Source organism: Rhinatrema bivittatum, chromosome 1 (assembly GCF_901001135.1).
Source record: "Rhinatrema bivittatum chromosome 1, aRhiBiv1.1, whole genome shotgun sequence".
Lineage (NCBI taxonomy): Eukaryota > Metazoa > Chordata > Amphibia > Gymnophiona > Rhinatrematidae > Rhinatrema > Rhinatrema bivittatum.
In genome coordinates, this window is record NC_042615.1 from 81965369 (window position 1) to 81991937 (window position 26569).

General features: G+C 41.3%; 1 protein-coding gene across 1 annotated transcript in view; it reads left to right on the forward strand.

The window, feature by feature from the left end:
- TLL1 (tolloid like 1) overlaps positions 1–26569 on the forward strand; it is a 586556-nt gene that overhangs the window by 357585 nt on the left and 202402 nt on the right. The window contains 1 exon segment of the mRNA XM_029571633.1: positions 16300–16424. Coding sequence (XP_029427493.1) covers positions 16300–16424 — 125 coding nt within the window.

Genomic DNA, 26569 nt, shown 5'->3' on the forward strand with positions numbered 1-26569 from the left:
TAACACAGCTTAGTTTACAGCCCCCTCCCCCTCCTGCACAGTGTTATTGTGGTCATGATACTGCCATTTGTCACGTTTTATGAGGAGTGACAAATGGTTAATATAATGGTAAATCACCTGGTAAATATTTTTTACCATGCTATAAATACCTCACTGCATTTTAGTACCTATACCCTTTCATGAATTATTTTGAAAGACTTTCACCATTTTGAACCCCACCATGCTAACACTCTTGAAATGATTTACTACTACAATATTCAAAGAATTAGCTTTCCTAATTTTGGCTTTTTTCCTCTCGGTTTCTTGCTCTTAATTGTAGGATTTATTTCCTCTCCTATTTATTTATTCTATACCTATATTAACATTTTCTTAAACTAAAATGCATTCATTTTTTTTATTCTGATCAGTTCCCCTTGTTTTCAGCCTCTCCTTCTATCACAAGTCTCTCAGTTGCCACAAGCTGGATTATTCAGGGCAATCCTGGTACAATTGTTTGACGATAATTAGTGCAGAAGTAGGCTGGCTTACCTTTCAAACTGTGGTCCATGACCCCAGATGGGATCATACGATCAATGGCTGCTGCCCCCTTTCCCACACCCGCACCTGGACGTCCACTCCTCCTTCATGCCAGACTCCCACTGCAGCCTGCAACCAGCAGCAGCAGCAGCAGCCTGCACCGAGCCTGGGAGCTGGGGCTGACTCGCAGGCCCTGCACTGACTGCTTCTGCTTTCCTACTTTGCCTGGGTAAGGAGCAGGAGCTGGAGTGCCGTTGTTTTGATTTGACCTTCATCCAGGGTCATATGAATTTTAAAATGTTAAAATGGGGTAATTCTGGATAAAAGTTTGGCAAATGTTGACTTATTTACCAATATCTATAGTGAGGAAGGGAAAGAGTTTCAGAAACGTCACATTTCATTTCTGGAGTGAAATAAAAATTAGACGTGGAAACGAATATAGTAAAATGTCTAATTTTTCTAACTGATGACTGAAGATTTAAACTTTTTTTTTTCTTTTCTTTTCTTGTCATTGAGGTCCTGTCTGTATTGCAACTTTTAAACTGATCTGGGAAGTTTGAATCAATTTATAGTTGACAATAAAAAAGTTCAGATGTGAAGCAGTTTTTGAGGACTGTTTACCAGATCCGCTTAATAGGAAATGAAGGCTCAGAAATGGTTAAACTGAATACATCTTATTACACTCTGTTGTAAATCAAGTGCAGAGAGGGCAAGAGCACCATAAAATGAACTTGTTCCTCCCTGAAGGCTAATCCCTACTCCAACAAAACACTTGGTTGTGCCCCTTGCAAGCAAGAGTTCTGAGTCACATAAATCTGTTTAGCAAAACCAGCTTTGTAACATTGACAAGGCCTAAATAACAAAGTGGAATGTAAGTAAACACCATCAGGTAGAAAATATGTAAGGAAAACATTAACCAGTGGCCTCTTGTCTGGGTCCACACAGGAAAAGTCGCAACAATGCCCCCTGCCTCTAGCCTTGGCAGGGGAAGGGGTGGCAGTATCTACTTGGCCAGATGGAAGAGGAATCTGTGCACCACGTCTGGGCCAAGGAGAAGTCAGAGACTGCTGGCTAGTTTTTTTTGTTTACTATACTGGCCTGAATATAAGGGAGACTTTTAATATTTGGTCCAATATGATAATTTTAAAGAAACAGTCATACTTAAGGGAAGCAATGAGAGAGAGAGAGAGAGCTAGGTAGAGAGTGCATTGTACAAATCAGCTTCTCTTGTACCTTTCATCAATTCAAACAACAGAAAATGTTCAGTGATGTCAACTTTGTTTTTTGTACCTCCTACTGTGTATCTACCTCCCCCCCCCCCAAACCTCACCCCGAGTCAAACGTGCTCCCTCTTACAATGGTATAAATAGTAGAGTAATCAAAAATTATTTCTATATGCAGGCTTCAAAGTCCTCTCTTGATTTTTATTTCTATTTTCTATTTTTTATTCTATGTAAACCACTTTGACAAAACCGATTTTATAAAGTGGTATATAAATACTCTTAAATAAATAAATAAATAAACTATTCAAAATTAACCATCGCTTATGAAGAACCAAATCTTGTATACTAAATTAATTTAAATAATATATTCTTAGGGAAATCTTATCAGAAAATAATGTGCACACAGTCTGGCTCTTGCCCACAAAGAGCTGCAACCAGTATCGTGTATATGGCACTTAAGATCACCTCATTTACTCTTTCCCAATAGGTTTTTTATATTTTTTTAAAATTGCTTCAATCATGCATAGTGTATCACCAACTTTACAATTAGAAGAGTTGTTTAATGTGAGAGTTTCAATAGGACTGGTCAGGTCTTTTACATATGAGAATAGAGCTCTAGGGTTATATTGAAATTTATTTATTTTGTTAGAATTTTTTTCTTTATTGGTGGCTTTGTTGTATTTATGTAATAGAGATTTGTAGTTAGCTAGTGTTTCGGTGGAAAGAGAAGTTCTCCTATGTCTCTCAGCTTTTCTTAGTGTTGTTTTGAATATCCTTAATTCATTGTTGTACCATGGGGTGTGGTGTTTTTTGTTGATGGAAATATCTTTTTTATAAGTGGGCAGCACTTATCAGCTACTTTTTTTTTGTTAAAGAGAACCATGAATTGATTGCGTTATCACTGTTTGATGTGTCTATGTCATTCAGAGCTTTTGAGAGATGATCAGTTAGGGTATCTAGTTGCAAAATTCACCTAGTTATTAGTGTGTGGGCACCCATAAAGTTATCTACTTCTAGGAGTTGCTATCTCAAACGGAAATGATTATTTAAAATTTATAAATTTTTAAACAGCCATGTAATTTAGTGAAATTTTTATTGAAAAGGAGTAGACCTCAGCACCGGCTCAATCATTCTGTTAACAAAACAGTGATTAAATGATTGCAAAGCCGAGTTGGTACAATCACTGGTCTGCTACCTCAATTTTTATTCTGAATTTATTGAAAATATATTTTTTTAAAATTTTTGACTTTATAACTCTTGATTTCTAATATTGTGACTCCATCAGAGCCTAATAATAGTTTTCCAGATGAACAACTCTTGATTTCCAATGTTATAAATCAATCAAAGCCTGACGGGCTTCTAATGTTGTAACCAAACAACTGCAGTAGTTAAAATGAATTTTTTGTATTTAACTTGAATTAAGAGCCTGCCGGCTTCTGTTCTTCTGCTCAAAAACAACTGCAGTATTCAATGGTGCCCGACAGAGTACAGACAGTAACCTGTTCAAAAGGGGCAAAATAGCCTCTCGTATCCCGACTTCCACGTTCCAACAATTTCTAGTGACTTAAACCAAATGTCTTATTGGCTAATAAAAACTTATCTTGAAATTTTTTTTTGCCGATGGTCTTTTCGGCCGAAAGCCGCTTCAACTCCTCAAATTGAAGCTGCTATAACCGCTTCCATTTTCTTTCCATCGGCAAAAAAAATTTTCAAGATAAGTTTTTATTAGCCAATAAGACATTTGGTTTAAGTCACTAGAAATTGTTGGAACGTGGAAGTCGGGATACGAGAGGCTATTTTGCCCCTTTTGAACAGGTTACTGTCTGGACTCTGTCGGGCGGCACCATTGAATACTGCAGTTGTTTTTGAGCAGAAGAACAGAAGCTGGCAGGCTCTTAATTCAAGTTAAATACAAAAAATTCATTTTAACTACTGCAGTTGTTTGGTTACAACATTAGAAGCCCGTCAGGCTTTGATTGATTTATAACATTGGAAATCAAGAGTTGTTCATCTGGAAAACTATTATTAGGCTCTGATGGAGTCACAATATTAGAAATCAAGAGTTATAAAGTCAAAAATTTTAAAAAAATATATTTTCAATAAATTCAGAATAAAAATTGAGGTAGCAGACCAGTGATTGTACCAACTCGGCTTTGCAATCATTTAATCACTGTTTTGTTAACAGAATGATTGAGCCGGTGCTGAGGTCTACTCCTTTTCATTAAAAATTTCACTAAATTACATGGCTGTTTAAAAATTTATAAATTTTAAATAATCATTTCCGTTTGAGATAGCAACTCCTAGAAGTAGGTAACTTTATGGGTGCCCACACACTAATAACTAGGTGAATTTTGTTGCTTTGATATTATACTAGTTATATTCCCTTAATTTCATTAGGGTATCTAGTTGACAAGGTTTCCTGTATTCAATTCTGGTCTTGGTTGCTGAGGGTGTTACGGTTGAGTATTGGATATTTATATCACAGGTAATTAATTTATGATCAGACCATGGGACTGGGGAAGTAGTAGGACTGAGAGTGGTGTTGAGAAAAGAGTTTATGAATATTAAGTCTAGTGTGTGTCCTGCTTTGTGGGTTGATTGACTTACTATTTGATGAAAACCTAATGCTGAAATTGAGTTTAAGAATGTGTCACAGTTGTGGGATAGAGGGTCTTTATCGACATGTAAGTTAAAATCACCGAGTATGATGGTAGGAATTTCAGTTTTAAGTTAGTAACAAAAAACTAAATTAATGGAGAGACATCCGCAAAAAGACAAACCTTGCCTTCTATCCCGTCCGCAATGTCGCTTACAAAGATATTGAACAGGACCAGTCTCAACACCGATCCTTGTGGCAATCCGCTTCACACCGCTCTCTCTTCAGAGTAAGTTCCATTTATCTTCACACATTGTCTTCTGTCCATCAACCAGTTTGCAATCCAGGCCACCATCTTGGCACCCATTCCCAAGCTTCTCATTTTATTCACAAGCCTCCTGTGCGGGACTGTATCAAAAGCTTTGCTGAATTCCAAGTAGATGACATCGAGCGCTCTTCCTCTATCCAGTTCCCTAGTCACCCAATCGAAAAAGACAATCAGATTTGTCTGACAGGACCTTCCCCTGGTGAATCCATGCTGCCTCTGGTCCAGCAGTTCTTCCGAATGTAGATAGTTCACTATTCTTTCTTTCAGCAGCAACTCCATTACCTTTCCCACCACCGAGGTGAGGCTAACTGGCCTGTAGTTTCTCTGCTCCCTCTCTTGTGAAGCGGGACCACCACCACTCTTCTCCAATCACTCGGTACCACTCCCGTTTCTAGGGATCTGTTGAACAGGTCACTCAGTGGACCCGCCAGCACATCTCTGAGCTCCCTCAGTATCCTGGGATGGACCTCATCGGGTCCACTTTTATTTTTCCTAGCTCTTCCCATATATTCTATTCTGTAAAAGGAGTTACATCTACTCCCCTCCCCTCCAGTTTCTTGTTAACTAGCGACGGTCCTTCTCCAGGGTCCTCTTTAGTGAACACCGAGCTAAAGTATTCATTTAATATTTCTGCCTTTTCTTCTTCTCTCTCCACACATTGATCCTTTTCACCTTTCAATTTCACTATACCACTTGGAGCTTTTCTCCTTTCTCTGATGTATCTGAAAAATGTTGTCACCTCACTTTACCTCTTTGGCAATCCTTTCTTCCGCTTGGCTTTTTGCTATCTTGATTACTTTCTTCATCTCCCTCAGTTCCATCAGATATTCTTCCTTGTGCTCCTCCTTTTGGGATCCTTTATATTTCTTGAACGCTGTTTTTTTAGCTTTTATTTTGTCAGTCACCTCCTTGAGAACCATATAGGTTTCATTTTTCTTTTGCTTTTCTTTACTTTTCTGACATATAGATTAGTTGCCTTGGTAATTGCTCCTTTTATTTTGGTCCTTTGTTGTTCCACATCTTCGTTGTTCTGCCATCTTTCTAGTTCTTCTTCCAGATACTTCCCCATTTCATCAAAGTTTGTGTTTTTGAACTGCAAAACTCAGGTCTTCGTGTTACTTCTCCATATCCTATTTGTGATATGAAACCATACTGTTTGATGATCACTGGTGCTGAGGTGGGCACCCACCTGGACATCAGAGACATTATCTCCATTGGTGAGCACTAAATCGAGTATAGTTCCCTTCCTCATGGGTTCCATTACCATTTGTTTGAACAGAGCCCCTTGCAGGGCATCCACTATGTCTCTACTATTGTTAGATTCCACTGAAGGGATTCTCCAGTTTACATCCAGCAGATTAAAATCAACAATTACCACTTCTCCCTTCTTTCCCATCTTTTGGATATCTTCAACCAGATCTCTGTCAAGCTCTTCCATATGATTTGGAGACCTGTAAACTACTCCAATAAAAATGGATGCCCCATCCAAGTCAGTGAAGGATAATGTGACTTTTGTTTACAAATATATAAAAAACAAATGAGCTTTTTTAAAATGAAACAATAATTTAAAAGAACTCATCTTTTGCTCAATTGTTACCATTCATTGGAAACAATGTCTCATGATTTTCAATATGGAGAACCTCAGGGGGAAGCCCTTTTCTGTAGGTGCTATTCATAATGAACCTGTGATGTAAATATGTGATGATGTCAACCTACGTCAACAAATTCATAATCTGGGAATCTAATCAGCTGATCGTGTTTTGCAGTATAATTCCAAAAAACGTTTCAGCCCAGAAATACATTTAAATCAAGTTTGCAATTTTAAACCCCTGGTGTTACAGTTTACAATTTAAAACCCCTGGTGATACAGTCCTCAGCCTGTATATCCAGCATTGTTCCAAATGTAATAATTTCAAATCAAGGTTGCCACCTCACCAGTTAGGAGTGACCTGATCAATGACACAGAAGTGAAGATCCACAAACACATGGGTAAATTCATCACAGTGTGAAATCAGAGGAGCAGTTACCCAGTGATGACCCAAACTGGATTGATGTTCTATCATCTTTATCATTCTTTTAGTCTTCCCCACTTAAAATGTATTGCATGGGCATTTTATGATGTAGATCACTCCCGATGAGATGCATATAGTCAAAAATTTCAGTGATAATGTAAAACTGGCCGAGTCAACAAAATTAGATTAAATATGCATGGAAACATGACATACAGAGCAGCTTCCACATGGTTGATGACATTTGACTAGAATTGTAGAAACAATGGGAAGTTTCTTAGAAAAATCTGAATATACCAATTGAGCTCTTTATCTGGATCTTCTTGTACATGTAACACGGGGAAGATCTTCGAATCTATCTTGTATTTGTGGAACTCTCCAATTCCTCATAACAGACAAGTGAACAAAACAGGATTGTGAGGAAAATGGTAATTTGCATGTCATGCACTATGAATTTTCCCAGACCTGCAGGACAAACAGCCACTCATGATGGCAGAATTTTGCCCATAGATTAGCTTCATTACATATGATCTTGGGTATCCCCTCACACAGAATTCTTTCATCATTGGTTTTGCCTCATACTGATAGTCTACAAAGGAAGAACATAGTCTCCTGAATCAAAAAAATTGACTTAGGGGCAAACTTTGTTTAAGTTCCTGTAGGTGAGCACTATAAACGTTTAATAAGGTATTTGAGCATACCAGCTTTCAGTACAAAGAAGTGGTGAAGCCCGTTGAAGTCTTGAATATACATATATCTAGAAAGGATATGTGATGTTCTTGTATGTCAACAATAAATCTCAGGTGTTGATTCAAAGAATCAGGCAAGTCACAAAATCAAAAAACAGAATTTATGGCTCTTTCCACTGCAAAAAAATATAATCAATGAAATACTTCCATGTCAGCACATGAGATTAAAAAGAGTGATCTGTTAACCAGTGGGCTTCAAATGATCCCATGTAAAGGTTGGCTAAGTCTGGGGCTATAGTGGCCCCCATGTCCATATCACATATCTGCTGGTAAAATCTCAAACCAAAAGCAAATTTTTTTGTCAAAACAATTTCAAGAAGGCTTATCAGGAACGAAGTCGGTATTCTTTGGGGATGTGGGCATTACTCAAGTAAAGCAATAGCTACTGAAATTGCTTCTTGTTGTGGTATAATTGTGTAGAGAGCTTCTACATCAGGGATGGCCAAACATAAATCCGAAGTGTCGAGGTGTATTTGTTCCAGATAAAATATCATATTTTGTGAGTCTTGTATTTATTTAGATTTATATTCCACTTTTTGCACTTTTTTTCAGCACTTCAAAGTGGATTACATTCAGGTACTGTAGGTATTTCCCTATCCCCAGAGGGCTTACAATCTAAGGGGGTCATTTATCAAAGGCTTATCGCACGCGATACAGCCGTGTCGCGTGCGATAAGCCTCTATCGCACGCGATACAGCCGTGTCGCGTGCGATAAGCCTCTATCGCATGCGGAAAGGGCCTTTTTGCATGTGATATCATGCAAATTAGGGGGTAGGGAGGAGTCGGGGTGGGGAGGGGGGCAGAGTCGGCAGTGTCTTCACTAACATTATCGTCGGCAGCAGCACGCCGAATAGCACCACCTTTCATGGTGGCGCTATTTGGTGCAAAAGCTGGCAGCCAGAGTACCACCGTGGTGTGAAGGCTGCGGGCTTTTGCAGGCCCGCCGCCCCCCCATTTTTGCAGGATTCATCATTCTCCGAAGAATGATAAATCCTGGCCTAAGTTTGTATACTACGACAGAGATGGAAGAAATCGAGCTATGAAAAAAAATCAATGAATTGGAACAATGATTCAAGAAGCAAATCTTTTCCCAATACTATTGAGCATCCTGGTGGATCAATCAATCATAAATTTATTTTTGGTTACACATAAAAGACAGGGTACTTTCGGATATGATTTTCTAATAACAGAAGCCTCCTTAGAAGCTAGAAAACCAGTCATAAGAACCGACATAACAAGGCCATCAATCTCTTCTTGTAAAACCGGTGTGGGATCTTGTGCTAAAGGCTTGTAATAAGAAGTGTCACTTAATTACCGAAGAACTTCAGCCTCATATTTTTCATGCTCCATTGCAATGATTTTCCCACTTTTATCCACTGGTTTTATGATAAAAAATGAGGCCCTCTGTAATTCTTATACCGCTTTAAATTCAGATCAGTTTAAATTACAATAATCATTTCTATTGTGATCAACAGATAGCTGTTGTATGTCCTAAATAACCAATTGATGGAAAGTCTTAATAACTGGATATTCTAGTTCCGGTGGTAACCATTTAGAAGGATTACTTATAATCAACAAATCTGGAGATGTCTCTTGTGATGCAAAATATGCTGAATATGTTAGGTACGAACAAAACCTCTATTGCAAATGAATCAAATCAGAGTGTAGGGACAAAAGGCAGTCCCTTCTCCAAAGCCTGCTGTTGCATGGGTGAAAGATCATTTGATGAAATATTTCAATATTAGAGTCCTGGACAACTGAGATTGTGCCCCTCTGTGCAGGGGTTCTGTATTGTCATTCTGATGTACTCTGTTCTATCGGTTCCTGTGTAGAATGATCTCTGCCTACTCTGATTAGCTGACCTAAAAAATCATTGTTTTTATGTACTCCTTCTCTAGTATACCAATTGCTTTCCCATAAATCTTCATCTCCTGAGAAATCCTCACCAGTGAAGTCAAAGGTGAACTGTCTCCTTTCAGTCCCATGGTCCTAATTCTTCCAGGGATAAAGTGTGCCTCTAGAATAATCACATTCATCTCTACTCCTCCACTAGAAACTCCCATAGTTTCAAGAGACACTCGTGTTTGAGGATAAGTGGCCTCTTAGTTGATCAATATGATGACAACAAATCTGTCTATAGATGGTCTGGATCTTGTATGACAGATGTCCAGAGATCTCAATGATGGAAGCAGGGACCCACTTTAATCCTTCCCCCATAACCTCTAGGAAACATAGGGCCTTGTAGTGTAAATGAGAACAAGGTAGATGAACCCAGATGGGAGTCTAGCTCCTGATCCTGCCTGAATTGTAATGCCTCAGTGAGGTCAGAATTGAAAAGGTTTAAGCATGACTTCATGTGATGTCCCATAAGCAGTGTTCCAAAGCAAGAATGTGTGAATAAATATTAAACTGTTCAATCTTTAAATATTCCACAATTGCAAGTAACAGTTTCAAAAGTACTGGCTATTTATTTTAAAGATGATTCACATCGAGATTGTACCAACTATGGAATATTTAAAGACTGAACAGTTGAATATTTATTCACACATTTTGTATTTGTTTTATTGTTTTATGTGTGATTTTTTTTTTACTCCATCTATGCTTTATGCCATAAGCAGTATTGCCATACTTGAGCCCCATTGTTGATTAAGGCGCAACATATTGCAAGATGAGGAATCACGCATTCTCTTTAATGTATCTTTTGTTGACTGTTCCATGTGTTCTGCATCAGTGAGATGCAATAGTGACAGCTGTAATGAGGTTGCTTTGTACAAAGTCCTTGAAGTCATTGGATGTGAAAGCAAACCCATTCTCGCACATGATTTTGTCCAGTAGCCCATGAGCTACCAACAGCTGTCAAAGTACTATAATTGTTGCAGCAGTTGTTTGTGAGGATACTGAGATCACCTTGAAGCTCCTCAGATAAGAATCTATCAAAAGGAAGTTATTCCCTTGAAATGGACCTACCTAGTTAATGTGAACGCTTGATCACATTTTTGTAATCATTTCCTAAGGGTATGAGGGCTTTTGAAGGGATGTGTCTAGACATCTGGCAATGTCACATTCTTGACAGCCTTTTCTATGTCAGCATCTATCCTTTGTGCTTCAATTGAGCATCTATCCTATCCCAGGCTATCAGACTTAGATCCTGGCCCGGACCTTCATGCATAAAATTCCAGAATGTGTGTCATGTGACATGGTTAGAGTGACCTGATGACCTTTCCTTGAAATAACAACACAATTTTCCCAAAGGAGATATCCCTTATAGGCTGACAGTGATAGTGCCTGCTTGAAAATGGTCTGAATTGCTCAGGCAATTTACTCCTTTGACCATTCTCTCCCCAGTTCAGGATATGGGTAGAGATAGGGTAAAATGATAATTGTAGTGAGAAATATACCATTAGTAGTGCTATAATTTTCTTGTACATCATAGTGTTTGGCAAGGCTGGTGAGACCAATGAACATGATGGTGGATGTTTTTTCCCTACACAGGTTCTAGTGAACAGTCCATTTCTGTTCAGGGATCTCAGTTTTATTTGCTTCCAAACAATCTAGCTGTATAAGCCTCTCAGGCATTGGGCTGTCCCTCATCAAATAGCTGAATGTGACCAAGAGTAGCTTTAGCTGCAGGTGAATGTGTTGCTTTAATTTCTAAACACGGTTCTGCCCTCTGAGTGCTGGCTCATTGTGCTGGCCCCACTAATCAAGAACTATACACTCCTCCTTCCCATGCACATCAGCAGTAGCAGGATTCCATCCTCGTGGGTATAAAATATTATGTGGAGCCAGCAGATATTAACCATCTTGATTATGTATACCAGCATCCGCCTAGAGGGGAGCTGCACAGCTAGAAAAGATCAAAGTCAGGAACAAGAACCATGGTAGTGTCCACTACAGAAAATGAACATTGTATACAACTCACTACCTGGTGTATACATAACATGAATGAGTTACCTTCAGTTGTTTTGCTCCAAACATTTGGAATTTAGTCCCATTTTAATCTAGAAACAAAACTATCTAGATGCCCATATTCGAAAGAGTTTGGTTAAGTTCAGACTTAGATGGACAACCTCAGGTTTTAAATATACTTCCTCCTCTCCCCAGTAGATATATTTTGGCTGGCAAAGTCATTGCCCAGCAAAAACATATCTGGATAAAAAAAAAAGGTAATTTAGGGGCGTTTCAGGGCCTGGGCTTAAATTGGGAGGTCATATGCTTCCAGTTCTTCCAGCATCTAGCATTGCTCTGACAGCAACATTAATAGCTATTCTTTATCTCAGGTATGATTTCTTGGAAGTGAAGGGAGTGGTGATGGGAATTGGGAGGGGATGGAAAGGGGATATCATCACTGCAGCCAAATGTGGATTCTGGCCAGAGGGTGGATGCCTGGCCTCTCTCCCATCATTTTTAAAGGCACAGGTTTCAAGGGAGGAATGCTGGGGGCCTGATGGTTCTCCCTGGCAGAACGTTTTTACTTTATAAAGAAGACTTAAGTGCTTCTCCTCTTCCTGCTGAGATAATGCAAGACTTTGGGAGTTTTGTGAGGAGATGGAGGTAGTGCCTCAAGTTTTGTGCACAAGGAGGTCTTTCGTTTTGCTAGCTATTCGAGTTAGCAAGGGCTTTCTCCAGGTATCGCTATGGATGGGTTCGCTCTCTGCATATCTTGCTACTTTGCTTCCTCGGACTTTACCAGGGGTACCCACTCCTTGGGGGCCTCGCTCTCTCTCTCGCTTTTCAGGTCACAGTCTGGAACCGGTACTCGCTCCTCGAGGGCCCACGTTCCCGGACCTGCTACCGAATACAACTTCTTCCAGGAAGTCACCACTGCCTACAACACCAGTGAGTTACCATCTCTCTCTCAGAGCTTTCCCTGGAACCAGGTACTCGCTCCTCAAGGGCCTACTTCATTCCAGCCTCTGGGCTGCTTCAAGAGACTATTGTGTGAATGTTACCACCAAGGTTCTGTTCCTGAACTCTGCATACTCTGCCTATTCACTATATTCAGTATCTCTACAGCTCAGTCATCCTGGGATTGCTGTTCCAATGCCTGAGGGACTACAGCCCAGCCGGGCTCTTCCAGCTCACTACTGCCACCTCTGGTGGTTCACTTTACAGTTTAATAAAATATCTAGTGTGTGTCTGTCTCCCAACTCTGAGCCTAACCAGTGGTCCCTCTCGGGATCTTCCCCCGTGGACGTGTTCATCTGCCACCGGCCCAAGGATCCATCCACAATTATCACAAATAATAACAGGGTGATAGTGTCTGGTGGTCTGAAGGTGGTGAAGCAATGTGACAAGGCAATAGCTAAATCCAGAAGAATGTTGGGCTGCATAGAGAGAGGAATAACTAATAAGAAAAAATAGGTGATAATGCCCTTGAACAGGTCCTTGGTGAGGCCTCACCTGGAGTACTGCATTCAGTACTGGTGCCCATATCTGAAAAAGGATAGAGGCAGTCCAAAGAAGAGTGACCAAATTGGTGAGGGCTCAGCTTTGGAAGACTTATTAAGAGAGGCTGAAGGATCCACATATTTATACTATGGAAGAGAGGAGGTGAAGGGGAGATATGATAGAGATATCTAAAAGATTTTAATGATGCACAATCTTCAAACCTTTTCTATTGGAAAGAAATCAATAGAAGAAGAAGACATTGAAACGAAACTCCAGGGAGGGCAACACAGAACCAATGTCAGAAAATATTTCTGACATCGGTTCTGTGACATTTCATCTACACCACTTCCTCCATGGTGAATCCATGGAGGAAGTGGTGTAGATGAAAACAATGAAGGAATTCAAAATGGCATGGGCTAAACACTGTGGATCCCTGAAGGCTAGAGGATGGAATTAAAGGAAAGAGCGCATGAGAGTAACTGGGGGTAACTTGCTGGTGTGGCAGTTTCTACCCTTATCAAATAACAGTATCAAGGCTTAATGCAACTCCATCATTGCTCTCTGCTTCCATGGCAGGGGTTAGGGAAAATTGGATTCAGACAGCATCCAAGGGCCCTGAATTTTACGGTCTGGGAAACTGATAAGCATATGGGTAACCTGCACAATGCAACAGATACTGGCATAAGCTTGCTGGGCAGACAAGAGGTTTTATTTGTCCTTTTTTGCTGTCATTTCTATGTTTCTATGTTTTTATGTTTCTATGTGCGTATGGCCAAGCTATTTTTATCACACAACAAAACCCACCCACACCAACTGGTGTATTCTAGTACACACCACTGTCAACAACCAAAAATAAACTGTGTACTAGTTACAGAGCTAACATAACACCCAAAAAAACGCCAAACAAATTTTAAACAAATTTTGTAAGACCCTCTATTCACGAGAAGACATATTATGTGTTCAACTCGTTTCTCATAGGGGTCACTATTGCTTTTAATCATTCAAATATTCAATTTTTGTTATCTTTTTCAAAGTTTTTTATAACTATTATAAGCTATTTTTATAACATGCATGCATATATGTGTGCAAGTTATAAAATAGCTGCATTCCTGGGCATGGGCCGACACACATGAGCAAATGTGTGCTTGCACGCCTGTTTGAAATTTACCATCTTTGGTTATCAAATTTACGTTCAGTCGTTTTTCACCTCTCTTAAGACTCCAGCAGCATACCTATCCTTCTCACATAGAACAGGAGTTCAATCGCCAAGACTTTCATCTCCTGTCTCCTTTCTTCATCCTGCCTCCTGGCCTGACCCACCCCATCCACCTCCTGCCACAATGTACTCCCATCCCCCAGGGACACCATCAGTTGCCTCTCCCACCTTCTCTGGCCATTTGGGCACCCCTAATTCTGTGGACTTCATTTATTTGGATACCTTGCTCTTCACCTTCGTGCTCTTCTTGAAGCCCATGCCCCAGGGTCACCTCATCAGTTGCCTTCCCCACACTCTCTGACCTTTTGGGCACCCCTACTCCAGTGATCCTTGTTTGTTTGGGTGTCTCATTTTCTTTTCTCTTCCTTCTTCTTCCTGGCCTGTTTTGTACTGGTCTCTGGTACCTTTACTGTGATGTCCTTTAATCACTCTGATACTTCGCCCCTGAGGTTCCTATCCACATTTACTTCTTTTTCAGCTTCATCCTTCAGTTGTGTTACGATGTCGTCACTTTAGTATTTATGATCTATCATCTTGCCAAATAAAGACCTACAGTTTTTATCTGTTGCTTTTTGCAACATTTACTTTCTTCCATTTTTTGGTGGGCTCACTTTGTTTACTCCAGAGGCTTAAAAATGTGGCATAAAATAACAGTTGTCTTCGGGGGGGGGGGGGGGCATCTAGTAGTTTATAACTCATTTAATTTTTTTTTATTACCTTCTGTGGTTTATTGGCTGCTGCAGAGAATCCTTGGACAGCATGACCATGGCCTAAAGCTGCACCAGGGATTGTATCTTTTTTTGTGTGTAGATTTTTGCCTGAAGATTCAGCACTATGGCTACCACCATCATTAGTCCTAGTGCTTATACTAAGGGTGGGAAACTTTTTATCCTGGGTGACGTGTGGCCAGTATGAATTTTTCTTTTTGCTGCATATCATACTTCAATGTTAGTAGTCACCTGACTGAGCTTCAGTTTAGATATTGGGGCAGATTTTAAAAGTTACACGTGTGGCCTACATTTGTGCGTGCTACCCGGCATGCACAAATGTACGCCCGATTTTATAACATTCACGTGCAGCCGCGCGCACATTATAAAATCAGGGGTTGGCACATGCAAGGGGGTGCACACTTGTGCAACTTGCGCGTGCCAAGCCCTCGGGGAGACCAGCTGGCTTTCTCCATTCCCTCCGAGGCCGCTCCAAAATCGGAGCGGCCTCGGAGGGAATTTTCCTTCCCCCCCCACCTTCCTCTCCCTTCCCCTACCAGTCCCGCCCCCCCAGCCCGAAACCCCCCCGTACCTTTGTTCTTGAAGTTATGCCTGGCAGAGGGAGGCGTAACCTTTATGCGCAGGCCAAGTGCCAGCATGCGATCCCCCAGGCCAGCGGCTGTATGGAGGCCTCTGGCCATGCCCCACCCCCACCCCGCCCCCCTGGACCACCCATTTTTTCAAGCCACAGGACTTAAACGCGTCCTGGGGCTTTACGTGCACTGCCAGGCCTTTTGAAAATAGGCCCGGGGCCCGTATCCCCCCTACACGTGTAAATCCTCCTAGATTTACGCGCATAGGGCTTTGAAAATCTGCCCCATTATGTAACAGGTTCACCATGTGAAGGCACTCAGAAAGTCTTGGTGAGAGACATTCCACGTCATATGATTATTCTCCCACCTCTAGACTCCATTCATTGTTTACAGTGTTATTATACCAGTGTCTTCCTGCATGCTGTAACTTGCTAATTCACCCAATTAGCAAACAGATGAAAGGTTCCCTTTGATCAGCCCTTGTTACAGTTCAAATGTATTTTTATGGCTACATTTTATCAAATCAAAGAACATTTATTATTGCAGCCACCTGAGAGCTTTCTATTTTATATTGCTGTTATCCCAAAGGAACACAACATTTGAATGATGACAAGCCTGCACGGTTTCAGATTTCTTCATGGTGCTGAACACCACTGTGGAATCTGAGTATAAATATGTTTATTCATTAACTCTGACTGTCTTATGATTTCGGTTCATACCTATATTTGCAATTGCAGAAACAAGGCTCAGATTTTCCAGTAATCTAGATCATTGCTGGAAATGAGAACAATGAGAGGGGAATACATTGTGATAACCGAAATCTATGAGCAAATTTAGCAGTTACTGTATATTCATGATTCTGTGTTTCAAAGGCTGAATAGCATCTCTGAATTATGCTGATAATAATTAAAAAATGAACATGTTATTTGTTGAAATAAAACTGATGTTTTTACTTCAATCTGTCATTTTAGGGGTATGTTTCTGGATACGATTCTCCCTTCCCGTGATGAAAATGGTATACGGCCTCCCATTGGTCAGCGTACACGCCTGAGTAAAGGAGACATTGCACAGGCAAGAAAGCTGTATAGATGTCCAGGTATTGCACTGTAAGAAAAATATGCAAGCATCGGTGTGATGTGCTTGACTTTAATATTCAAGATAAACAAGCATTCCATCTCGGCAGTCATTTCTCAGTTTGTTACCATGCTGGCAAGTACACAGTTCAACAGTCAAGGGTCATAAAAAATTACAGGTGAAGACTGGAGCACAACAAGCTGGGGTAAAGGTAAACTGCCTGAACATAACACTTTTCTTGCTAGTTTTATATATTAATTTGATAACTGAAAAAAAAAAAAAAAAGATCCTGTATGTATTCTGTGTATCTTCAGTGTCTTAGGCTATGCTCAGATAGAAATGGCAGGGACATTTTTATTATGTTGAAAGCAAACCATTTGTGCAATCTTAAATACAAGTAGAGGTGTAAATGTATTTATTTAAATTTAGCAGGGGGTTTAATCCTTCTGCTTTTGCAATGATTATAACATATTTAGGTCCCCGATGGAGTTGGATGTCAAAGGCGTTAATGCCTCTCCTCCATATTGTAAAGGTTTGAAATCTCAGCCAAAATCCATACTTCATAGCTCCAGCCCTGTAGTTGGATCTTGGCCAGAAAGGAGTGCTTACAGCATGGCTAATAACATTCTCCCTGAAAGGTAGACAGTCCAGGTAGTGACTGGAAGATGAGAAAGTTCAGAAAGCTTGCTTCCCAGAGTATGAATTCTAAGACCCACAGGAGCCATATTTCAAAGGGTTTATGTGCCTAACAATGGGACTTAGCACCTATTTATTGATTTTCTGCTTGACAGGCACTTCAGAACAGATTACATTCGGTGTTAGCTTTTTTGCTGCCCTGTACGAAAAATTAGCCCCCGATTCATTCACTGTCTATCCGGGGGCCCATCAAATAAAGCCCAGCTCCTCCAGAAATCTATATCTTTACAAACTGACACTCCCCCACCACCCCAGAACCCATAGGGAAGGGTATTAGGTACCCTTGCACACACACACCCCACCCCACACACCCCACATCCTTTACAGACACACCCAATTAAATTATGCATTTATAATACATTTTACATGAAAAAGAACATTCAAAAGTACAGACTGCTGAGGCAAAAATACCACTTACAACCTGCATGTTATATTTACATGCAGTCCTGTGGTGTGAACCAAAGAACTCTGCAAAAAAGACACTTGGAACTCCTATGGAATTAGACTTTTTATAATGTGTATTGGGTGTGAGAAAGCCATGAACAAACAGAATTACCATTACAATATAGTAAACATCCCATACCAAAACAACCCTAACAACCTTATCTATGAAAAAGCAACACTGCACACATTACACAAGGCCCTAGAACCCCAATAAAATGCTTATAAGGAAATCAGGCTGCTATAGATCCCTTCACAGAAATTACCTGCCAACAAAATACCTCACCTCAATCATAAATGCAGAACAGAGACAGATCATTACCAAATACAGAATAAAGAGTTCAATAGGATGCTGAGAATAACTGAACTGGAACCCACAACAAGCCAATCTTTACATGCAGAGCAACAATGGAAAAACAGAAACATTACCATTCTTCATGAAAACATTAAATAATAAAATCAAGAAATATAAAACAATCATAATAGTAAAATCATGTTCACAAAGGGGCAGATTTTAAAACCTGCGCATGGGCGCAGATCTGTTCGCGCAACCTGGTGCGAACAAATCTACGCCCGATTTTATAACATGCGCGTGCAGCCATGCGCATGTTATAAAATCCAGGGTCGGCACACACAAGGGGTGCACAATTGTGCAACTTGCGCATGCCGAGCCGCGCAGCCTGCCTCTGTTCCCTCCGAGGCCGCTCCGAAATCGGAGCGGCTTCGGAGGGAACTTTCCTTCCACCCCCCCACCGCACCTTCCCCTCCCTTCCCCTACCTAACCTGCCCCCAGCCCTATCTAAACCCCCCCATACCTTTGTTGAAGAAGTTATGCACGCCGGCCAACGGCCGGCCTGCGATCCTGGGCACAGCGGAAAATGGCCGCTGTGCCTGGAGACTCAGGCCACGCCCCCTCCCTGCCCCTTCCCACCCATGCCCCGCCCCTTCCCGCACACACCCCGCCCCTTTTTGCAATCCTCGGGACATACGAACGACCCAGGGCTTGCACGCACCGCTGAGGCTATGCAAGATAGGCTCAGCGCGCGCAGGGACAGCTTGGGGCAGCTTTTCGGGGGTTATGTGCATAACCCTTTGAAAATCTACCCCAAAACATAGAAACATAGAAATGAAGGCAGAAGAGGACCAAATGGCCCATTCAGTCTGCCCAGCAAGTTTCGCACTTTTTTTTTTTTCATACTTATCTGTTTCTCTTGGCTCTTAGTAACCTTTTGATTCTATTTCCCTTCCACCCCCACCATTAATGTAGAGAGCAGTGTTGGAGCTGCATCTAAGTGAAATATCTAGCTTAATTAGTTAGGGGTAGTAACCGCCGCAATAAGCAAGCTACACCCATGCTTATTTGTTTACCCAGACTACAGTTAATGAATAGAACATACAAAATTTCCCAAACACCATTAAAATATTTCAAAACATCTGATGAATTAAAAATTCAATAATTAAAAAATGTTCTATACCCCCCAAAAATTAAATACTTCAAAAGAGCAGAATTATCAAATTACACTCAGTAATTAAAACTAAAAAGGATTAAAAAATATCTCCCACTCTCCTGATCTTCTGATTTCTAGTCACCCTGAGATTGTTGTGGATTGGAGGAGGTAGGGACGCCCACATTTTAACTTCTCTCTCACATATTTGCACAACACCACATTCATTCTCTCACATACTCCTTCTCTCTAACATACACAGGCTCCCTCTCCCTCACAGGTAGGTTATGTGTATATGTGTGCCTGTGAGAGCCTATATGTGACACACTGGCTCTCACAAGGACACAAACATACACAGGCTGTCACACAGACACACACATACACACAGACACACACATACATGCACAAACACACAGACTCTCAGACACACACATGTTCTCAGTCACTCACACACATACACACTGTGCCTCTTGGTATTTTCAGGCTGTGGTGGGATGAGCTCTACCACAGCCCCACTGCAGGGCAGATTGCGGGAAAATATCAGCCTGGGGGATTTTTTTCAAAACTTGTGCACTTTCCCTGCAGCGCATGCTTCGACAGCTCCCAAAAGCAAGCCAAACTGACCTTTAGGAGATATATCATGTGATCTAGAGCCTGACAAAATTGGGTGAAAAAATTTCCAAGATAAATATCCTAAATAACTAAATAGGACAGCTCACCCTAGAAAGGGGCGAGTAAACAGACGCAGTCATCGTTCCACCCATTCAATTGGTTGGTCCCCTCCCACCCACAAAGTTTGGTTACATCTCTCATATAATATCCTGGATTCCTGGTCTCATGTTAAAGCGTCTTGCTAATCATTCAGTTCTTGAACTAGTTGCCAATTCGTGAAACAACCATGCTGCCAGTCAGTGTCAGACACCCACCCATATTGTTTTCTTAGATACAAACACCCACTTATCTGTATCTGAAAGTGTGTGTGAGCATCTCTCTGACACAAAGACACACACACATTCTTGCTCTCAATGTGTGGTCATGACTTTATGTCACAGAGAGAGAGAGAGACAGTGTGTTACCCCCCCCCCCCCAACACACACACACACACACACACACACACATTGTATCAGAAAGAAAGACACTCACCCACACACTCTCCCAGAAACTATTTGTATGTGAGCAGATTTCTATGACACACACACACACACTCTTTTTCTCGGACATGCACATGCCACTGTTGTGCTGCTGTTCATGTACTCAAACAGTGAATACCCCAGCTCCAGCACTGTCATGTAAAGTTTTTGCTTGCTGCCCGACCTTCCTCAGCCCACAGCGGTTCTCCTTTTTCCCATTCCCATCCTTCTTGGCATCCCTACTCTCCAGGAAGCTCAATGGGTTCACAGCCAGCTGCCACCTCTCAGAGCTCAGCCCAGTCCCTTCAAATAGGTGCCTCCTCAACACTGCACAGGGACTTTCTCGTGGACACACCCTCCACTTCTCCATGCCCCACCACCCCCAGGGCATTCCCATTGACTGTATGTTTTGCAATGCCTGCTGCTTTTATGGTTCCCCAGGCTCTGTTCTGCATACCTACTCCATCAGAGAGGGGGAAAGAAGTGATTCATGCTGTCCTCCAGGGCTATAAAAAGAAAAAATAAGCCCTGGCCAAGACTGGGGAGAGCTATTGAACCCAAAGTAGTACAGCTCCACATTGAATCCTGCATTCCCACATGGAGATAGTGCAGCCAGGGCTGATGCAAGGGTATTTGGTGCCCTAAGCGAACCTTGTAACCTTGCACCCTCCCAACCCTCCTCTCTCTCTCTCACATAAACAGTTAAAAATTATGAATTTATAACAGATTTTACATGGAAAAGGATATTCAGTTTTCTGAGGTAAAAATATCATAGTATGATTATTATCATACTATCCTTATATTAAGGAAATACGCAATGTAAATTGAAAATTGTAAATTGTTAATTGTTTTTTCTCTTGTTATGACTTACTTGTTTTTCTATCTTTCTTACCCCATTGGTTACCCCATCGCCCAGTTTTCTCTCCCTGTTGAAATGTACTCTCCAAGCCTGCAGTTATTATGTGAACCGGTATGATGTCCCCACAAATACCGGTATATAAAAGTTTCTAAATAAATAAATAAATAAATAAATATTTAAATGCGCTTTCGTGATACCAATCTAAAAATCCTGCAAAACCCCCCAAAAAGGACACTTGGACCCCATTTCACATTAGGTGAAATATAATGAGTGTTGGGTGTAAACTTGACCCTCAGAAAGCCATGAGTAAACTTAACTACAATTACAATATAGTAAACTTCCCGTAACAAAACTGCACTAACTGCTAGCACTTAAATAGTGATAACCCTACCTTTGAACAGGCAACACTGCAAATATGACACTAGATCCTAAAACACCAATACACCTGCTATTAGCAAAATAGAACAAGCCAAGCTGTTATAGAGCCCTACACAGCAACTATATGCTAGCAAATTACCTCACACATATGCAGAATGCTGAAAGACCCACACCAAATACAGAATGAAGAAACCATAAAGTATATATGGAAACCTGCAGACAAAAACTGACCTGGAAACCACAACAATGGAAAAACAGAAACATCACCATTCCTCACAAAACATCAAAACATCAAATCAAGAAATATAAATCAATAGTAAACCCATATTAATAAAAAGAATAAAGATTTCAAAATAACTGATGAAGAGAACATCCATTAATTATAAACTCATATATACATTTTTTAACATTTCTCAAACACCAGTAAAATATTTTGCAACAGCAGACACATGAAAGAATACCCAGTAATTAACTAAAGATAAAAATATACCCCACTCTCAATACCTAGGAGCTTTTGATTCCAGTCACCATGAGATTGTCATGGACCAGGTAGGGGCGGGAATGAGGAGAAGACACACAAACTTTCTCCTCTCTCATATGCTCAACCATACTCTCTCTCTCACTCACTCACACATACACACACACACACACACTCTCTCCCTAACACATAAACATTCTCTCACACACACATGCTAGCTCCCACACATAACGCACTCGCTCACATGCTCTCTCTCATGCTAACATACACATGCATGTTCTCTTTCAGGCAGACAGACATGCATGCTTGCTCACACACTCTCTCAAATTAACACACATGCCTACTCACTCACTTGCCTCTCTAATTCACACACACATGCAAGGTCATTCACTATCTCACTAGCATTCCATCTCATTTTTTGCCCCCTTGGCCACTGAATAAATAAAAAAAACCCACTTTTACTTACACTGATCTGCTGTTGTTAATCCTGGCGGTATCCATAATGTGGGAAGGGGAGGGCTGAAAGGCCCCGATGCTTTGCGGGTGGGGGGGGGGGGTAAAGACCTAATTTTTTTGCCATGGCCGAGCATTACGAGGGACTGACGGAAGACAGCAGTGCAAGAGATCTGCTGACTGCATCCCGCCGGCATAGGAAGAGACAGACAGAGAAATGAGAGGAAGCTGTAAGCATGCTGTCGCAGTTCTTTAGGGGGGAAGAGCACCTGAGACGAACAAGCCCAGGCCCTTGCTACAATGATCCTGGTTGGGGAAGAGAGTGGGCAACTGGCCCATGTTGCCATGGTGCTGGTTGGGAAAAGGGAAAGACAGCAGGAAGCCAGCCCAGCTGCCATTGCTGTTGCTGTTGCTGCCTCAGTAAGCATTAGAAGCAGTCCACGAGACTCAGGGGAAGCTCCAGCTGCCTGAGAAGAGATATTGCAGGACTGGTATTGGTCGCAGCAACTCCACGAGCTGTGGTCAACACCAACCCACGTGATTGGCCAGATTGGCCCACCGGGGCAAGCCTGAAGCCCCAATAGGCCAATTTGCCCCTCCTGTGGGCCTCCTGACGACTTCAGGCCATGGAAGGATGAGCTCCACCAAGGCTCCGTGGGCTTTCCTGATTGGGGGGGGGGAGAGTAGAAGCTGTGTGTATGCGCAAGCATATGGCACATGGCCTCTCCAATGGCGATGGTGGCTTCAGTGCCAGCGGCTTGCAACCTCCTCATGTATGGCTGCCGGTGGCCCCATGGCCTTCCTGCTGCCGCCGGCTCACCACCTCCTTTAAGTGTACCATCCCAAGCAAATGCTGGGCCTGTCTAAGGTATCATTTACTGAGTGTTCTTCCCAATGACACAGAGGGGCCAATATTCAAAGCATGTTCAGCGCTATTTAGTTGGTTAAGCAGGACTTATGCGGCTAAGTAGTAGCCGCTGAATATGCGCCTTTGTACCGCAGCCAAAGATTAGCCATATAAGTCCCTTATATGGCCAAAGGTTACATTCAAAGACAGTAAGGATGTACTGGGTAGATCAGGGGCTGAGCAAGTTAGCCTATGGCTAACTACTGATATTCAGAGTTAGCTGCATAAGTTGTGGGTATTTTTTTTAATTTATTTAAAAGTTCTTCTATTCTGCCTATTCAAATATAGGTCTAAACAGTTTATAATATTAATGTACATATTAAAAACAAGGTCAAAAATAAAAATAGTAAGACATATAGGTTAAAATAAAATATAGACTACAGATTGAATTATTAACAAAAAACATAATAGTGACAAAAAGGTAAAGCAACACAAATAGTTATGGAAAGAATGTTTTCAGGTTCTTTTGAAATTATGATTGAAAGTGGAGAGAATATTGCGATTAGAACGTTTTAAAAATTGTGGAGCATAAGAATGACTTTAAGTTTTTTTGAATTCCTTTGTGTTGCTTAATAGACGTAAGGGAGTCGGGAGTGAATGTCATAATATAAGTCCAGCCAACAGAAAAAGCACGTCTACGGGTGAGATCTAATCTAGCTATTTTAATGTTTGGAATCTCAAGGTAATTTTTATCTATAGAACGTAAGTGACATGGAGTTGATAGAGGCAAAGAAAATGGCATAACCAAATTGCCAATGGATTATAAAGTAAGGTGTGAATGATGGTAAGAATCTTGTATAAGATACATTGGCATATCGGTAGCCAGTGAAGATGTTTAAGAATTGGGGTGATGTGATCTCTTCACTTAGAATCTGTCAGTAAATGGGCTGCAGCATTTTGAACTAATTGCAGAGGATGTAGAGTATTGTCAGGGAGAATGAGATAGACAGAGTTGCGGTAATCTAGATTGGTTAAGATTAGAGTTTGTAGCACTGAGAGGAAATCAGGTGGGTGAAGGTTTTAGTTTTTTAATAATTGTAATTTGTAAAATGAATTTTTGGTTACAAAGGAAATATTTCTGGATATAGATGTCGGCATCAATGATGATGCCTAAATTGAGAACTTCTCTAGAAATCAGAATTTGAATGTCATCAAATGTGAAGACAGAAGGTGGAGCACAGGAACTTTTTGGAATGGTTGCTAAATATAGGATTTCAGTTTTGGCAGAGTTGAGAGTCAATTGATTATGTGACATCCACATTTTTATTGTGTTTAAGTAGAGACAACAGTAAAAATGTATTACTCCAATAAGTGTTATAAGGTAGAATGAATTAGATGTCATCAGCATACATTTTGAATTTGATATTACGTTCAGATAAGAGATGGCAGAGAGGTAACATGTAAATAGAAGGGCAGATAAGGCAGATCCTTGTGGGACTCCAGTATCAGTGTTATACCCCAAAAAATGGCATTGTCCTATATTGATTTGTTGTGGCTTGTGAGAGATAAAGTATTTAAACCAGTTGAGTACGGTACCCTCAATGCCAATATGTTGAAGATTAGCACATAGGGCCAGATTTTCGAACCTATGCGCAGGCATAGATTTGTGTACACAACCCGGCGCACACAAATCTACGGCCGATTTTATAACATGCGTGCGCAACCATGCGCATGTTATAAAATCTGGGGTCGGCACGTGCAAGGGAGTGCACACCTGTGGACGTGCCAAGCCCTAGGGGAGCCCCCGATGGCTTTCCCCATTCCCTCTGAGCGGCTTCAGAGGGAACTTTCCTTTTGCCCCCCCACCTTCCCCTCCCTTCCCCTATCTAACCCACCCCCCAGCCCTACCTAAATCCCCCCCTACCTTTATTATTTAAGTTGCGCCTGCCTCTTGGCAGGTGTAGGTTACGCGCACCGGCCGGCCTAGCAGGCCTTTGGAGGTCTCTGGCCACGCCACGCCCCGGACCGCCCACTCACTGCCCCTTTTCTCAAACCCCGGGACATATGCGCATCCTGGGGCTTGTGCACATCGCCGAGCCTATGCAAAATAGTCTTGGCGCGCGCAGGAGGGGTTTAAAAGGGTTATGCGTATATATTACGTGCGTAACCCTTTTAAAATCTGCCCCATAGGATGTTATGATCTAAGATATTAAAAGCAGCTGAAATGTCAAGAAATATTTTAATATAATCTGTATTTGAATGAAAATTACGAATTATAGAGTCAAAAGAAGAGAGAAGCAGGGATTCTGTACTATATCCTTTACGGAACCCATGCTGATCCGGATGCAAAATATTATTGTCATAAATGTATTCAGTTAATTGGTGTAACACTACAGATTCAAATATTTTTGCTAATGAAGTTAAGGAAGCTATTGGATCAGAGGGGTCATTGGATTTTTTTTTTGGAAAAGGAAAGATCGAAGTTTGTTTTAATATATCTGGGAAAAGACCTGAAGATAAAGAGGAATTAACCAAGTGTGCCAATGGAGGAGAGACAAGTTCTCTGATTTCTTTTAATAGTTTTCCTGGGCATGAGATTTTGAGTTTTACATGATTAATGGTGGTAGGGGTGTCAATGAAAATTCAGTCCATGAGCTGATTGCTGGCGGAAGGTTACTTATAGGAATGGGTAGTTGCGAAAATTTTGATGAAAGTTTTAGAATTTTGTCGTTAAAAAATTGAGCTAAAGTATCACAGAAGGAATTGAAGAGATGGTCTGAAGATGGATTTTTTTATGGTATTAAGAGATTTTACAATGTTAAATAAAACATTACAGTTGCCATTGGCAGCTTGTTTTTTGTCAGCATAATATGATTTTTTTTGCTTGATCTATAAATTTTTTGCAATTATGTAGGTATGAAAAATATGCATTTTTCCTTTCAGGCAGAGGATTTTTGCGCCAGCATCTTTCCAGACCTCTTAATTTAGTTTTCATCATATGGAGTGTGGTTTAGTAGAAATAGGGGTAGATTTTAATACCTATGCATGTGCGTCCATGTGCACGTGCTGCCCAGCGCGCACACATGGATGCACAATTTTATAACATGCACACGCAGGTGCACGCATGTTATAAAATCGGGGATCGGCACACAAGAGGGTGCACAATTGTGCAACTTGCATGCGCCGACGCCCACGGCCTTCCTCCATTCCCTCCCAGGCCGCTCCTATTTCGGAGCAGCCTGGGAGGGAACTTCCCAACCCCCTAACCTAACCTCCCTTCCCCTCCCACACCCTAGCTCTCACCTAGACCCTCCCAACTTTTACATGTTGCGCCAGCCTCCGGGCAGGCACAGGTTGCGTGCACCAGCAGCCTGCTGGCACATGATCCCCCAGCCCAGCAGAAAATGGCCGCTGTGCCAGGAGCCTCTGACCATGCCCCG